The sequence below is a fragment of the Cololabis saira genome, chromosome 5 (genome assembly GCF_033807715.1).
Source record: "Cololabis saira isolate AMF1-May2022 chromosome 5, fColSai1.1, whole genome shotgun sequence".
NCBI classification, from domain to species: domain Eukaryota; kingdom Metazoa; phylum Chordata; class Actinopteri; order Beloniformes; family Belonidae; genus Cololabis; species Cololabis saira.
Genome location: NC_084591.1, coordinates 18,026,779 through 18,044,574, shown reverse-complemented (window position 1 = coordinate 18,044,574; position 17,796 = coordinate 18,026,779). Strand labels below are relative to the sequence as shown.

The 17,796-nt window shown below is 41.0% G+C and overlaps 1 protein-coding gene across 2 annotated transcripts in view; it reads left to right on the top strand.

The window, feature by feature from the left end:
- Positions 1–14,556: 14,556 nt before the first annotated feature.
- fbln1 (fibulin 1) overlaps positions 14,557–17,796 on the top strand; it is a 39,617-nt gene continuing 36,377 nt past the window's right edge. For both annotated transcript variants that reach the window (XM_061721116.1, XM_061721117.1), the window contains exon 1: positions 14,557–14,759. In XM_061721116.1, coding sequence (XP_061577100.1) covers positions 14,705–14,759 — 55 coding nt within the window. In that variant the 5' untranslated portion in view covers positions 14,557–14,704. The remainder of the gene's footprint in view (positions 14,760–17,796) is intronic.

The window sequence follows — 17,796 nt, the reverse complement described above, 5'->3', positions numbered from 1 at the left end:
CCTCCACACATAGCTTGGGCTCTGGAACCCAGCTCCTCGAGAAGGGCTGGACCATCCACTACTCTGGAGTTGCCCAGGGTGAGAGGCGGCAAGCTGGTGTGGGCTTGTTTATAGCCCCCAGCTCAGTCGCAATGTGTTGGAGTTTACCCCGGTGAACGAGAGGGTCGTTTCCCTGTGCATTCGGGTCGGGAAAAGGTCTCTCACTGTTGTTTTTGCCTACGGGCCGAATGCAGTGCGGAGTACCCTCCCTCTGCTCAGCACCATAGTGCCAGCACTCTTTCCAACTTCACCCTTACTCAGTGCAGTGAAATTAAAGAAGTAGTACAGCAGCTGAGCTCTGCCACCTGCTCTCTTGATCTTATGCCCACTAAACTGTTCAAAGATGTTTTTAACTGTATTGGTGATGATGTACTCAAAATTGTAAATACCTCTTTACAGTCTGGAATCTTCCCCTCAGGTCTCAAACATGCTATTATAACACCATTGATAAAAAAGAGTAACCTTGATCCATTCGCTGTTGAGAACTACAGGCCCATTTCAAACCTTCCATTCCTGGGGAAAATTCTGGATAAGGTTGTCTACCAGCAATTACACAGGTAGCTGTCATATAATAGCCTGTTTGATGCCTACCAGTCTGGTTTTAGAAAAAACCACAGTACAGAAACTGCCCTCGTCAGAGTTATCAGTGATCTGAAGATTAACACAGACAACCACAAAGTCTCTATTCTGTTACTTAGTGCAGCTTTTGATACTGTGGACTATGTAATTCTACTTCAGCGCCTTGAACAGTGTTTGGGCCTCAGAGGCACAGTTCTTAACTGGTTTTCATTATATCTAAGTGGTAGATCTTTCTCTGTTTCGGTCGGCAGCTATGAATCTGATAATGTCGGCATTTAATATGGAGTCCCACAAGGGTCAATTCTAGGTCCCCCACTTTTCAATTTGTATATGTTACCACTTGGGTCCATCATTTGGCATCATAATATTCAATATCATTCTTATGCTGATGACACACAACTATATGTATCTGTTACTGCCAATCATTTGAGCCCAGTCAATGACCTCATTCAATGCATTACTATCAAGTATTGGATGGCAACAAACTTTTTACAGCTGAATGAAGAAAAAACAGAGATTCTTTTAGTTGATCCAAGTGCTCTGAGGCAACATATTCTCCCTTTATTAACTCCTTTGTCAGTAAAACCGTGTGAACTTGTCAAAAACCTGGGTGCTATGTTAGATGCTGATCTTAACTTCCAGAAACACATAGCTAAGCTAAGCTAGCTAATGTCTCCAGGACTGCCTTCTATCATCTTAGAAATATATCTAAAGTAAGAAGCTTTCTGTCACAAGCAGACTCTGAAAAGTTGGTTCATGCTTTTATCTCCAGTAGATTAGATTATTGCAATGCACTTTTTGCAGGACTAACAAAGCAAGTGTTACATAAACTCCAGCTTATTAAAAATGTTGCAGCCAGAATTCTAACAAAAACCAGGAGGTATGAACACATCACTCCTGTTTTATCCTCTCTCCACTGGCTCCCTGTTAAACAAAGAGTAGATTTTAAAGTACTTCTTATTGTCTTTAAATCTATGAATGGCTTAGCTCCCTCCTATATGGTTGACATGCTCACTGAATACATACCGGACAGATCCCTTAGATCATCAAATAAGAATCTTCTCATCATACCTAGAATTCACACTAGATCTGCTCATTGTGCTTTCAGTCACTACTACACTCTCTGGAATTCCTTGCCGCAGGAACTAAGGTCTGCTCCATCAGTGCCCACTTTCAAAAGCAGACTAAAAAGATACCTTTTTACACAGGCGTTTGAGTAAACTCTACATGGTTGGCTGAGTGATCGCACTTTTGTTAAAATTGAATTATTGTTATTGTTGTTTTTCTCTTGACATACTTTTGTCTGTTTCTGTTATTGTAAACCTGTAATTTTGTTTGTTTGTTTGTTTATGTATTTGAGCACATGGTGTCCATGCTCATCATGTGAAATGTGCTTTATAAATAAATTTGCCTTGCCTTGCCTTAACAATATATTGGGAACAGAACTCACAGAGGATCCAGCACTATGTACAGTCAGTCCGGAAAGTATTCAGAACGCTTCACCTTTCCCACATTCTTTTATGTTACAGCCCTATTGATAATAGGAATAAATTCATTTTTTTCCCAGAATTCTACACAAAACACCCCATAATGACAACATGAAAGAAGTTTTGATGCGACTTTTGTAAATTTATTAAAAATAAAAATAACAAGAAATCATATGAGCATAAGTATTCATAACGTTTGCTTAATACTTTGTAGAGGCTCCTCTGGCAGCAATTACAGCCTCAAGTCTTTCTGAATAGGTTGCTACAAGTTTGGCACACCTATTCTTGGGCAGTTTTTCCCATTCTTCCTTACAGACCCTCTCAAGCTCCATCAGGTTGGATGGGGAGCATCGGTGTACAGCCATTTTCAGATCTCTCCAGAGATGTTCGATGGGATTCAGGTCCGGGCTCTTGCTGGGCCACTCAAGGACATTGACATGGTTGTTCTGAAGCCACTCCTTTGATATTTTGGCTGTGTGCTTTGGGTCGTTGTCCTGCTGAAAGATGAAGCGTCGTCCTAGTCTGAGGTCAACAGCACTCTGGATCAGGTTTTCATCCAAGATGTCTCTGTACATGGCTGCATTCATCTTTCCCTCAATCCTGACTAGTCGCCCAGGTCCTGCTGATGAAAAACACCCCCACAGCATGATGCTGCCACCACCATGCTTCACTGTAAGGATGGTGTTCTCCAGGTGATGAGCGGTGCCTGGTCTCCTCCAAACACGACGCGTGGAATTCATGCCAAATAGTTCAATCTTTGTCTCATCAGATCAGAGGATTTTTTTCTCATGGTCTGAGAGTCCTCCAGGTGCCTTTTGGCAAACTCCAGTCGGGCTGCCATGTGCTTTTTAGTAAGGAGGGGTTTGCGCCTGGCCACTCTACCATACAAGCCTGATTGGTGGATTGCTGCAGAGATGGTTGTCCTTCTTGAAGTTTCTCCTCTCTCCACAGAGGAAGGCTGGAGTTCTGACAGAGTGACCGTCGGGTCCTTGGTCACCTCTCTGACTAAGGCCCTTCTCCCCCGATTGCTCAGCTTAGGCGGGCGGCCAGCTCTAGGGAGATTCCTGGTGGTTCCAAACTTCTTCCATTTAAGGATGATGCAGGCCACAGTGCTCACTGGGACCTTCAAAGCAGCAGAAATGTTTCTGTACCCTTCCCCAGATTTGTGCCTCGAAACAATCCTGTTTCGGAGGTCTGAAGACAATTCTTTTGACTTCATGTTTGGTTTGTGTTGCAACATGCACTGCCAACTGTGAGAGCTTATATAGACAGGTGTGTGTCTTTCCAAATCAAGTCCAATCAACTGAATTCACCACAGGTGGACTCCGATTAAGCTGTAGAAACAACTTGAGAGAGATCAGTGGAAACAGAATGAACCAGAGCTCAATTTTGAGCTTCATGGCAAACGTTCTGAATACTTATGCACAGGTGATATTTATAGTTTTTTATTTTTTATAAATTTACAAAAATCATAACAAAACTTCTTTCATGTTGTCATTATGGGGTATTTTGTGTAGAATTCTGAGAAAAAAAATGAATTTATTCCTATTATCAATAGGGCTGTAACATACAGTAAAAGAATGTGGGAAAAGTGAAGCGTTCTGAATACTTTACGGACTGACTGTATATTAGGCATAATACCAACAGAAGCTAACTTGTCTGCACATAAGTGTTCTTGGGTGAAACTAGCCCTTCTAACAGGAAGCAGGATAGTACTTAGGCATTGGAAGTCAAGAAAAAAGAAGGTCAGTTTTAAGGAATGGAGAGATGAGTTGGCTAAAATACCTTTGTTTGAGCAGCTTATTCACAGAGTTAACAACAAAAGACTAAAAGTGTGTTCAGAAAAGTCTGGGACCCCTATCTGGAAATGATGATTGGAGAGGTTAGCCATGATAATTGAAATCTGTGTGTCATATCCCTGATGTATGCGTATTATCATATAATGCGCAGTAGATGAATGCGAAGTGAAATGTATGAGGAAATGTGGTGTTGCATATGGTGTCAAGAGGAATGTGCATGTTCTCTATTTTCTGTTGGTTTTCTGTTTTGTTTGGTTTCTTTGTCTTTTCTTTTCTCGTTGTGTTCACAGTTTGGTTTTGTATTGCTGTAAACGGTCATATTATGGACATGTGAATTGCTTGATCAAGTGATGGAAAATCAATAAAAAAAGTTTAATCACAAAAAAATAAAATAAATAAATGTAATGTGCATAATTCTTCCTTTCTCAGTTTGTCATTGGGATCAAAATGACGTAAATACAAGTGTGCACTACTTCTCATGTGAAAAGCCCGAATGCCCAACTCAGTGCATGTCAGTCAGCAGTCCTGACCACGATTAGGACCAAACCCACTTGGGACCACAAACCCATTTGGACCAAACCTGTGCCTACTAAACATCTTAGAGTCGAGAACAAGACTTATTCAACTTCCGCATCACTTTTTTTAGCTACACAGTCAAGATAAAAGGCACATACAGTATCATTCATCAATCCTCTTTGTCATATTAATGAAAGCTATAGAAAGGGAAAACTTTCCCATTCTGATATTTGCATGTAACATTATGTAATTGGCTCTTCCTCTTCTTCAGAAATGCTTTCAGATTCAATTTTCTTGCCAGCTTTATTTCATTTTTTTCAGATGCACAAACTCTGGCATGTAAGTCCTCCCCCAGTGAGTTACGAGTCCATGCAATTCGACTAACAATGTCTTCTCACGGCCGAGCTCTCTGCGTGATCCTTTTCCTCCTAAAGAAATGTTTCCAAGTATAGGACTTAACATTGTAATTGCAGTCTGTCATCTGGTGTAGTCCCTGTACAACCTCTTCTTAAGAAAGCTGGTCTCGACCATTCCGTGTTAGCTTATTGTAAGACAATTTGTACGTTTCGGTTCCTTTAAAAAATATTTAGAGAAGATTGCATTCCATCAACTACAATCATTTATGAATGAAAATGACAAACTAGAGATCTTTCAATATGGTTTTAAGGCCCTCCATAATACCGAATCAGCATTAATAAGGGTCCTTAATGATATCTTTTAGGCACGTGATTCTGGTGACCATGTTGTGTTGGTTTTGCTTGACCGAACACTGTATTACATGTCTGTAATACAGTGGACCACAAGATTTTAATGCCTAAATCAACTACTAGGCATTTGTGACACTGCACTCAGTTGGTTTAGTTTTTATCTGGCCGACAGGTCCTTCTGTGTAAGGATTTCAGGCTCAGAATCATGCTGCGCCCCTCAGTCATGTGGTGTGCCACAGGGCTCAGTTCTCGGAACACTGCTTTTTTCCCCTGTACCTGTTGCCTCTGGGCTCTATCCATAAGAGGCATATAATTGCATTCCACTGCTATGCTGATAATTGGCAGATTTGACTTTCCCTTAAAGCAGAAGGACAGCTTACCAATTAAACCACTCTTGGATTGTTTGGAGGATATTAAAAATTGGTCCTCTGGATTACTATAATGGACTTAAAGTTGGAGTAAATCACTCCTCGCTCTCTTTCTGCAGCTGTTTCAGAATGCTGCTGCATGACTCTTAACTGGTACTCCTAAAAGAGATGACATAATCCTGTCCTGGCTTGTCTCCACTGGCTGCCTTTGTTTTAGAAAGTTCATTTAAAATGTTTAAATGATCTTGCCCCGCCTTACCTCTAAGCTTCTTCACCCCTGCTCACCTTCTCAGTCAATGAGGTCGGCTGACATGCTGCTCCTGCAGGTACCTAGATCTAGGAGGAAGCTCAGAGGGGACAGGGCTTTCTCTATTGCTGCTCCCCAACTACGGAAGATCCTAACCTTGCACATTCGAGAAGCCCTGTCTCTGTCCACTTTTAAAACCCATTTTCATTCTTTTGCTTTCAAACTCAGCAAGACTTAGTTTCTTTTATTTGATCACTAGGTGTTTTAATCTTTCTTATTGTGTTGAATTTAAATTGTTTTCAGGTCATGTTTTTATATATGTCTTATACTTTTTTTAGATCTCTGATAGTATTCACCCATGTGCAGCACTTTATTTCCTCTGTGGTTGTTTTAAGTGCTTTATAAATAAAGTTGGTATGGTATTTCATGCAAACTACTGTCAAGAGATGAGCATTTAAATTATGTACATGCTGGACCAAAATACCGTACTTGTGGTTCACTGTGGAATGACAGTATGGCTGTTTTTGGGTTGTTTTTACATTTTGGATGTGTGAGGTTTTTCTGCGAAAAGCATTCTGCACTGATAGGCTCTAAAGTTCATCCTGAAACCCAGTAAAAAGGGTGACGGCAATATTGAGGAGGATTATCTCTGGTGAACAAAAATGAGTCAATGGCTTTTTTTCTTTGCTTTTTTATGATCTTTAAAGCTTTTACAACACCAGAGATCTAATACAATGTTTGTATCAAAAAGCATTGTTTTCTGCTTCATATTTAGCTTATAAAACACCAGTCAGTTTATTCCACTCAACCTCAAAAGTATCAGTGTATTCCTCACAAACTGATAACTAACAATACCGTACATTTCCTTAAAGTATTAACAAATATTATGATCCACTTCACACTCAACAATTACTTTAATAAGTACACCTTGCTAGCACTGAGTTGGACCTCCTTTTGCCTTAGTAGCAAGGCCTAATTTTTCAGATTTCTGCTCAGAAATCATATACCTAATTTAAAATGAGAATATTTCAGCAACCACAAAGTGTACTTTAATACATGGTGCATCAAAATAAAGGACAGGACAAGTGAGGATAATGTTCAGGTATAATATATTACCAGGCCTGAGTAAATGGAGATGGAATACACACACACAAAAAAACAACCAAAAAACAAAACAAAAAAGCAACCAGATTTAACTTTACAAAATGTGCCAAATCAGTATATCCTATCAGGTCCGTTACTGTAAATGGAGACATGGCCCTAGGAGACAATTCACCTATACTTCTCCCAGGAATCACACTAATAAAAAAGCAGCTGGTGCTGATAAAGTTCCCATCACCTGAGGCTGCTGACAGTTTGCCAGAATACGATGGTGCATGGTGTCAGTCATCCACGTTATAGTGACTCTCAAAGGCTTAAATCGAGGCAACAGGACAGGGGTAGACAATCCTGGTCCTCTAGGTCCCCTGCCCTTCTATCAACACCTTTTATTCTAATTACTGGTCATCATCAGCATGTCATCAGTCTCTGCACAAGTCTGTCAATAACACAGTCATTGTACCAGGTTGCTTTGAAACAGGGAAACATCTAAAACGGGCAGGACAGGGTTTGCCTACTCCTGCATCATGACTTCCTTTTCTTTTTTTATGGAGACATTTTCGGCTTGCATCCAGAGGGTGTTCTCAGTTTGAACATAGAAAGCATCCTCAGTTCGAACAGCAAATACCTTCCGGGTGAATGGTGTAACATATTCAAGGACAAAAGAGGAAATCCAGTTGCCTTGTTTCAATCCTTTGAGGGGTTTGCCAGAATCTTCCCTGGGCGAGCGAAAGTCACCATCCAGGGCTTCACTGAGTTCCTCCCAAATCTATGCTTTTGACTCAGCAACCACTGAGGCTGGCGCCCACTCGGCCTGCTGTATGTGATATCGATAACATATATATATATATATATATATATTATAACATTTTTCTTAGAAACCGTTTTTATTTTGGCTTTGTGTTTTGAAATGTTCTCTATTTTCAGAAATGTTTTGCATGTTGTTTTCATGGCTGTACTTCTGTGGTTGTGTTTTATGTAATGTTATTATGTCCTCCATTAGCCTATTAATTATCTCATTAATCATTATTAATCGTAAACTATCACTAAGCTGGCCTTACGCTCACTTCTACCATGCATGTGGGTTTGTATTTTCATCACTAAAACAACAAACACAACACAGCCAGTTCTCCTGGCCAAGAGTGGGAGGGGATTTCTCCAAAACAAACAAAATTATGGTTAGGAATATTGCAAAACATGACTGGAACAAGGCTGTGAACCATAAATATAGCTCCAAACATGTTAAAACCACCTTTCCACACAAATGAGAATCCCTTTACGAGATAAATGCTATGAATTAATGAAATAGCCAATAAAGAAAGTTCAACCCGTGTAACTGCCAGATGCAGTTATCTGCAGTTATACTTGATGTGCATGTTATCAGTTGATGTTTATTACCTACAAATGACTTGTGAAGTGTGATAGACTGCTGCTGCTTGTATTTTGCAGAAAGCTGAGTTCAGATTTTTAAAATCCCGTCTCCCCCTCAATCAGTCTGGAACCACAACTGACCTGAGACGAAAGGTTCACAGGATTAGTGTCACATGGAATCACTATAACTGTACTTTTAATTGTGTCAAATATTCAGTATTTGTCAGTAAAACAGAATTTGTGAATCAGGAACTTTCTTTGCACTAATCTTGGAGGCCTACGTGTAACACATACATGTGTAGCGCTGGATCACATTACCTGATTTTTACTCGAAATGACTTAAAATTAAACTCTTACATAACACCTAGTTTAATATAAACAACCTTTCGGGAACAATGTTGACGTGATATTTCAGAAACAGAAGATGTTTGACTTCAACGCCCAAGCTTGAAGTTTTATTTCACATTATCTCTCCCTTTCTAAATACCGTAGGTATGTGCTAATGACACGCTAACTTTAGAGCGACCGGCGAATCCGTCCGCTTTGAGGAAACGTCCGGAGACTAAGCCGAGTTTGCAACATTAAAGGCCTGCAGAGTTGGTCAGACATGCAGCTCCTCTTTGAGAGCTGAGTCTGCCTCACTGAGGTATTGTTTACAAAATAGTTGGTGAAAAACCCTTCGGTACTTTTAAGCACTTTGCGGTTGGTTTTTAACTCCATCTTCCTTCCATGCCAGACTGACACAGAAGCTGATATAACCGGGTAAAAAGTTATTCAACGGTTTGAACTAAAGCTGAAGAAGACCCTGTTCCAGAAATCAAACGGGAGCTGCCACCTGCTGTTGATTAAACCTTCCTTACAGTTAATGATACATTCACATTAAAGCATTTTCATTTCAAAGTGTAAAGGTTTTTATTAATGCTTAATACCCACACTGCTCCAACAAGTTTGAACGATTTACAGGAAAAACTTCGATCTACTGACCACCCTGTTTCAGCGCACAATGTTTATGTGGACGGACAAATCCGCAAAGATTTGGAAATCAGGAGGAATTTCTATTTTTAATCGAACTGCAAGTATCTTGATACACAAAAAGCTTTTAAAAGAACAATCTCCAGCAAAGGATATTTTCAGTGCAGTTTTCTTCCTGTTTTCACCTGTGGGAGCATGACTGTGTTGTCTGTTCATGCATCACACATGGTCATATAAAACGTGGTGTTGTGTAATCTGAATGGTGCCCCCTTATTTTATTTAATTTTCTAAAGATTTTGTAGCGCTAGTGGTCATTTAAATAGAATAAGAGGACAAAAAGAGGAGAAAAGACAAACAGTAGCAGGTCACAGGCCTGGGGTCAATCCCAGGTCAGCTGTTCCTGGACTGTAGCTTCTACAGTATATTTCTAATATTTCTTTGATTTTTAGCTCTTTGGTCTGGTATCAAAATCAATAATCTAATGATATGATTCATTTTAATTTGTTTTGTAATTCATTTTTATTTACAAAATCAAAATCCTCGTATTGCTGTTAAGGTAACTCATTTATGGTATTACGAATGTCCTCACTCTCAAGAACCAAAATATTTAATTGCAGTTATCAAAGGGGATCATGGGAATAAAAGCTATGTAACAACTTCAGGTTATGATTATTACATTTGTCCTGGGAAATGTAACTCCATACCAAGTGTTTTGATGCCTTACTTAGAGTCTTTGCTGCCTAATGGAGCAAGAACGGTTATTTCTTCTTTAACAGATTACACCTACATTTGTGCAGAAGTATTTGTGGGTTCATGGTGGCCCGCAGGGGGTCTTCAGTCTGTCTATCAGGTCTCGTTAACAGCCTTCTGTAGACTGACACAGATGTGGCAAGACAAGCTCTGTTGAGCTTCAAAGAAGCTGGCCTGAAATCCCCTCACCCTGAACAAACGCAAAATCAACACTGTTTGAATCCAAACCTACTGCCACCTCTGCTTGGGGTCCAAACCTACTGCTGTCTTTGGGGCTGCGAGACGTCTGACGTTGCGTTCATACGTTCCCTGAGACACAGCCTGCCGAGGCCAGACTTTGATCTGGCACCAGTCTGGCTCTCATTTTGAACATTTTGCATTCTTTAAATTACATTTTATCTCTTCTAAGAGATTAGAATAAGATAAGATTAAAGGCTGCTCAGCAGTAAAAGGGTAGTCTTTGTGACAGCTGTTACAGTTCAGAGGGATTTGTAACATCTTTGACCGATAGATGTCTGCAGGAAACTTACATACTTAAATACAACATTAACAGTATATTAATCAGATTTTTGGAACCATGAAAAGCTTTTTTTCTTAAAGCATCATAAAGGAGTTGTTTAATACCAGTTTTTATTTAATCTGAAGGGATGTTTTTTGGAAATACCATCATGCTCCCCCAGTCTTGGGTCCTTGCTATCAACAAAACCCCCACAAAGTATTGTCCCGATCGTGTCTTGTGGCATCCTTGTTACACACATCAACATTAAAACTAGCTCACAGAGTTACAGTGGATATCAGGACAGAGGAGACCAGGACGCTCAAGATCGGATGCGCTGAGCTAAAATTGCAAAAGTTTGATTGTGGATTTTTCAAGTCAGAGTAACTTTTAAAAGTGTATAACCTTACTTTTCAAAGTATGCCTTTTTATTATTTTGTTCTAAAAAATGATTTCGTTTAACTGTGAGACAATGGTTTATGTTAATTTTGCTAAGGAACTAATAGAAACAATCGCAAAATCAGGTTTACGGTTTTAAATTGTATTTAATTACATGACAGTAAATCATCTGTAGTGGGGCTTAGTCTTAGGGAGTTGACTCGCTACTGCCCCCCTGGTGGATGTGTTACTTAACAACCATACAATTGTAAATGATGCACAGAGGTATGCGTGAAGGTAACAATATTTGGAACCGACAGATGTACGAATGTACAAAAATGGAGCATACAGTGTTTCTTCTTAAATGCCATGTTAGTCTTTCATGAAATGATGGTTGGCATTAAGGCCAGAAAACTCCTCTTTGGCCTCATGTGTCTGTAGCACATTGTCTAAAGAAGGCTTCAGAGGCAGTTTTGTGAGTCTGTCGTATATTCATGTTCTTGTTGGAAAGAAAAGTCTTTTTCCCAGCAATCTTTCCAGAAACCGTCCACTTTAGTCTTCTTTTGGTTGTGTTTTAATGAACATTTAACATCTGCCTCCCCTGGGCTTTTTGTAGTTCCTTGTGCATTGCACGGTCTGACCTTGGACAAAATTTGCGGCAACATCCCCTCTTGTGAAAATAAGCCAGTGTCCTGACTGATTTGTACTTGTGAAGACCAGCAAAATATTGAACTCCAAATCATTAGAAAGTGGTTTTACAATCCTTTACAGTTTTGAAATCCTTTTTTCCTGAAAAGAATCCCTTCTCAAAGATCACTGCTTGTGTCTTTCCCTCTTGGCATTATGTTAACACACACCTAAATTCTCCAGACCAGTAAATTATCAAAACATCAGCTTTTACACAGTTATGCACACCTGCAGATGATCAGTGAATCCAGGGTGGATGGCTGTACCTTTCTGCAGCTTGCCTTATTAAATCCTGCAGAAGCACCAATGGTACAGAATGCAGCAGCATGTCGGTTTTTCAATAAACCTAAAGGGGCTCATGTTACTCCATTGATTATTAACCTGCTCTGACTACCAGTAGCAGCTCAGATCAAATGTAAAACCCTTCCACTGTCCTACAGAGTGAAATCGGCTTAAAGCAATCTATGTGTTCTGATGGTGTTTTCTGCTTGCACCTTGTCATTTCCTTTGTCCTTTGAAAAATTGCTCTGCTTTTTTTGGCTTGATTGTATTCTTCTTTTTGTAATTCGCTTTGGATAAAATCATCTGCTAAATCAAATGTAATGCATACTGTGTAATGTAATGTAATGGAAGCATTAAAAGGGTATCGTGCCCATATGATTTTTTTTTCTTTTTGGCTCAATATTTTTTAAATAAATTATGGTATGGCTCAAAACATGTGTTGTTTCTCTCATTTCTCTCAAATCCCACCACAAGCAGTTGATTTAGAGTATCTTTTTACATACGAAGAATATATTTATAATAAAGAGCATGCTCACTAAAGTGAGTTCTGTGGCGTGGCATTGTCGGTGAAGGTAATTACAGTTGCAAGAATGCACAGATAAAAAGGGGAGCTGCAATTTTGTCTGGATTTTTTTACACCTTCACCCATCATGGACGCGTTTTATGTTGGTTTTATGAGAAAAACTGAATCTTTGGTCCAAACGCTTAAAAAAGTCAAGTTGAAATGGGAAGATGAAAGAGCCTGTGATCCATACTTCAGTCCCAACTCAGCAGCGCTGTGTTAACAATATGACCATGGAGCGGTATGAGGAAATGACTGCAGAGAAAGTGACACATGATATAATGCATTTCAACAGGCCGGAACATACAAAACACTAATATGGCCTACAAAAACGTGGTCATGTAGAAATATCGTCAACAGAGTGTAATTATCAAGTATAAAAACACAGACTGTGGTGGGCTGAGGAACAGGGAGGGAAAGAGACACATTCATTTATAACTGTCACAGACTTGCGGGCTTCTCTGTTTGCCTGCGGTGTCATGATATCAAGTCCTCCGTGATGTTTCTTGACTGGCTAGACTGGTGGTGGAGACATATGGCTCTGATTAGAGGATCATTTAACCTCTCTCTGTCACCGTGCCCAGAGGCGGTAGACTGATTGAATTCGCAGAGGGCTTTAGTTGGTACCAAATATTTATAATGCAGTCTAGCAATTATTTCTGTACTTCTTGCCAAGTCTGGCAGACGTGTGTGTGTGTGTGTGTGTGTGTGAGTTTGGCTTGTTCATACCCAGACCCATCTCATAGACTTGGACCACTTTGGATGACGGTGTGCACATGGCATCAGAGCTACAGAAGCTCTAATTCATTAACGTTAATGGAGAACAATAAGCTCAGTTGTGGGCCTGCGGGGGCCTGTGATACGGCTGTGCCAGGGGCACAGCTTTGTGCACTCCATTAAAGGAAGTTCTGGAGTTGGAACAACCCTAGGTCTAATATAAAATGGAAAAGAGTGTAATCGTTCATTAGGGCCAACCTGGTGTGAATCAAAGTGATTCTGATTTAGAACAGAAGACGTGTTTACAGCAAAAAGGCAACTGATGATAGCACAGGAGGGCAGTGGCTTCACATCAATATAAATGGGTATTTTAAGCTTCTGACATGACTTCAAAAATGTACTTGCACTCAAGTGATAATGTGGATGTGGTCCCTGCAGACAAACCAGTGCAGTTTCAACTTTGTATGTGTACAAAAAGTGTACAAATAGGACTGCTTGCACAGATATCTTCTCAGGGCTGCACACATCGACTACTGATGTAGTGTCATAGATGCAAAAAGAGGACTCTTCATGGTCTCTGTTTCCATATAACTGGATCAGTATCCCACTTATATATTTATGACAGAATAGGCAAGTTTAACAAGTATTTTCATCCATCGATAGTACTTTCTAACCACGCTGCCTCCTTTACTTACAATGGCCCGGTTTCCCAGATCAGTTAAGTAGTTCTTAACAGCGAAAGACTTCTTTCAAACCATTTTAAGGAGCCTGTGAAAGAAGTCTTTTGCTGTTAAGAACTACTTAACTGATCTGGGAAACCGGGCCAATAATTGCCATTTTGCTGGAAGCACACAAAAGTGCTTCAATTTATGCCATTTTGGTCCCTAACAAAAGTGTACAACCTTTAATATGCAATACTAGCTATTTTAGCTTTGAAATGTCCCTTTAAAGTGAAATAAACCGGAGGATAAACGTGAAAAAGAAGCAGTAATTTGTAAACAATGGTAACAAACCCTTTTTTTTAATCCAACTCTAAATGTAAAAACTCCCACAACTTTTCAAGGCTTACTGCGTGGACACAGCCACAACACATTTCTTTCCAAAAAAAAACTCCCCCAAAGCAGCTCCAGATGTTGAGTAATCATTACAATCATTTAGCTGCAGAAAATCCTCCATTGCCATTGATGGGAAGACAGTTTCCATGTGCGCGTGGATACTTCACAGGACTGTGGCCTGAAGACACGCGCAGGAGGTGGAGGATCAAACCCCCCGCAGGCATCATTTCACGTCTTTTTGCCTATACTTTCCAAATAACGCATAAAACATGCCATGTATGTGAAACATTATGTGAAAAATAATTTAAAAAAAATAAGTCCACGATTGGCCCTTTATTTTGAATGAATTGACCCCCCCACCCCACCCTCCAGAAAAGGAGAAAAAGCAGCATTGATAAGCATGGAGTGGGTGTCTGCGGCCCCAGCCCGCCCCTCACGGTGGGTGCCACGATCACGCTGCAGCTGCGACTCCCAGCTCCATCACTTCCACCTCTTTTCCGCAGAGTCAGTCCTTCTGCTCCGCAGCAGCGATCACTCCCGTCTCCCCACGGACATCCAGCAGCGCAGCACGGACGCCTTTCTCCTTCTGCTTCAATGGCCATCCGGGTGTTGGTGCTCTGCGCTCTGGTCGGAGCTCTCCTTGGTCAGGGTAAGACACCTTTCTACAGGAACGTGGGCTTGCTTTCAGTGAGGACGGGCGAGCCAGGGCGGAACATGATATTGATGTCTGATACTGAGGGAGGGAGGGTGGGTGGGTACTATATAGTTTGGAAACTTTTTGAAATCACTGTTGTCAATGTTTGAGAGAGAATCAAGCAAGTTAAACAAGCCAGAAACAAGATGAAGTGATGACTTGCCTGAGGACTTGTTGGGACATGAAAGCGGCTGAGGCAGCCGGGGTGAGTCACTGTGCAACAGGTCTGCTTGGAAATAAAGCAGACTTGACCTCTGCTGGTATTTCATGGTGTAAAACTTAAATAAATCCTAGTTTCTGCTTTAGCTTCCCCGTTACTTTTTTTATCAGATTATCATTTTTCCTCTTTTTCTTGCATTTCACCAGAGCTCACAACATACCACAGGGAGATGATATAGTAGGAAGTGTCACAGAAAGAAATGTATTGCTCTGACAAAATCCAGATACACATTTACATAACAGCAAAGCTCTGCACCTCCGTTTACACTACACTGAATTCAATTTGATTTAAAGGGGTAAAAAGGGGCGTGGCATCACAAAAAAGGGTCATGTCAGCATGCAACGCGAGAGTTTTCCCTGCCTGCGTCGTCTTCCCTTTTCGTGCCCCCAAGTCAAAGGCCAAGTGTTGCGGTATGCGACGACATTACGTCAGTAAGAAAGAGCAGTCTCCTGCCAGGGCAGGACGGTCTAGACAGACAGGTGTGATTTAACCCGCAGCGGGGCCGCCGAGGTGCAGGATGAGCCATGTCCTTAAGCTCGTGGGGCTGCGGCCACACACGGGGGAATTTTCACAGCCTGCAGGGTGTACTTTCATGTGAACCGCCCTCTTTGTGGGGGGCTGTGTCATGGATAGTCTTTCTAAGGTTCAGATAGGTATCAGCTTGGCCAGAGCAGTTCCAGCAAGATCCCAGCAAATGAGCCAGTGAAGGACATCTCCGTAGGGTTTATTGACCTGTTTAAACCCTTGAGACAGAAAACAGACAGGAATCTTCAAGTGCAGCAAGTAAAGAGATGCACTCGACTTGTGTGATGCCTGGCCTGGGCCAGCTACTCTGTCTGGGCGGAGCTCCACTAGTGGGCTCATTAGGCTTTGTTTACATGAGGCGTCTAGACGCAGGCCAGCCACGTGCTGCTCCGCTGAGACAGAACGACCCTCACGATCAGCAGCCTTCGGATCCAAAATGGAAATGAACCCTTGCCAGACAGACAATGCATCATAGAGACAGACAGCCGCGCAGGGCAGACAGTGTCCGAGCCAGAGAGCAAGGCTCCGTCTGGTTTGCGTCTTCTGATAAAACACTAGTGGCAGGCAGTTTTAAAGCACTCCTGGAGTTTCTGTTTGTGTTCGCAGAGGCACAGACTGTCAACGATTGGAAGGATATCTAGCGCGATAAAACAACAATCTCTGTTCCAAAACAGTTGGCATGCTTTGTTCATCGTGGATTACAACGGAACACAATAACTTTCAAAAGTCACAAACCCATATTTTATCCACAATAAGACGTAGGAAACATATCGAGTGCTGAAAGTGAGATATTTTGCCATTTCTCAAAAATGTTCGACTCATTTTAGATTTGATTGCGGCAACCTGTCTTGAAAAAAGTTGGGACATGGTCAACAAAAGTCTGTAAAAGTTCATTCTACTAAAACAAGTCAACTGGAAAGACTTTGCAGATGTTCAACAATCTGTGAAAACTGCTTCTACAAGTTGTGAAACAAGACTTTGAATATAATTTCTCCTATAATAAATAATCTTACCAAAAGATTGAGAGGCTCTGGAGAAGTCGAGGGACAAGGCCGAAGATCAACACTGAATGGATGTAATCTTTGGTTTCTTGGGTGGCGCTGAATTCTAAAACACAGATGATTATGTAATAAAATCCCAGCATGAGCTGAGGAGCGCTTCCAGCAATCTAAGAATACAGTTCATCTTGACATCCACAAATGCAGGCTATCGCTTTATCGTTCAACGAAGACGCCATGTGTGAATGCGATCCAGAAATTCTGCTTTCTTCTTGATTTAAAATGGACTAAAGCAAAGAGGAAAACCGTCCTGTGGACACATCCATCAACATTTTTAAGTTGTTTTCAAAAACCAAGGATGCTACGTTTTCCAGACTGTAGAGGAAAAGAATCCTACGATGCCTATGGGAAGCGCAGCTTTCACTCCTGGAGAGGAACATCAGGATCAAAGAGCAAAGCTTTTAGATCAACAGCTGAACCCTTGTTTCGGTCCCGTGATGTTGGCAACCTGTTTAGGATGCGTCCCCGACTTTCCTACGGAGAGCAGCTTTGCACCTTTCATCAAGACAAAACTAAACTGCAGACTACATTTATTACAAAAGGCATGGCATTGGAGTAAAAGAGTTTGAACTGCAGTGAGTTGACTTAAACTGAGCCAAACTTTATGTATTTGAGAAGATACACAAGAAAGTGAAAAAAGGGCCTAATTATGCATGAACTGAGAAACTGTTGGGCAGAAGCTGTGGTCGAACTCTCCAAAGACCGCCACTAATGGACTGGTGTGTTGTGTTTGTTGCCGAGCAACAACTGTGATGATGATGTCACATGAGGCATCGGTGGGTAACACAGGTGAACTTTGTTAGTAGACACCAAGATGAGAAACTTGCATCTTTTGAAAGATCAGTCTGCATCTTTTCCCTCCAGTTTGCCAACATATATAGACTGATGTTAAAATAAGTCTTTACCCAACTTTCTTTGGGGACATTTTGATGCCGTTGGTTTCAAAATTCCCCCTTTTTTTCTTTTTTCTTGAGACCGTACATTTTCCTGATTTGTGACATTTGATATATTTTCTATGTTCTGCTGTGGACAGAATATAGGTTTATGAGATTTGCAAACCACTGAATTCTGTTTTTATTGACATTTCTTTAGAGCGTTTTGCTACTTTTTCGAAGTCTGGGTTGTACTTAGCAGAAAGCTGCTGGCTGCAGGAAGCTCCAGGACAGCGAGCAGTGTGAATCTCCCACAA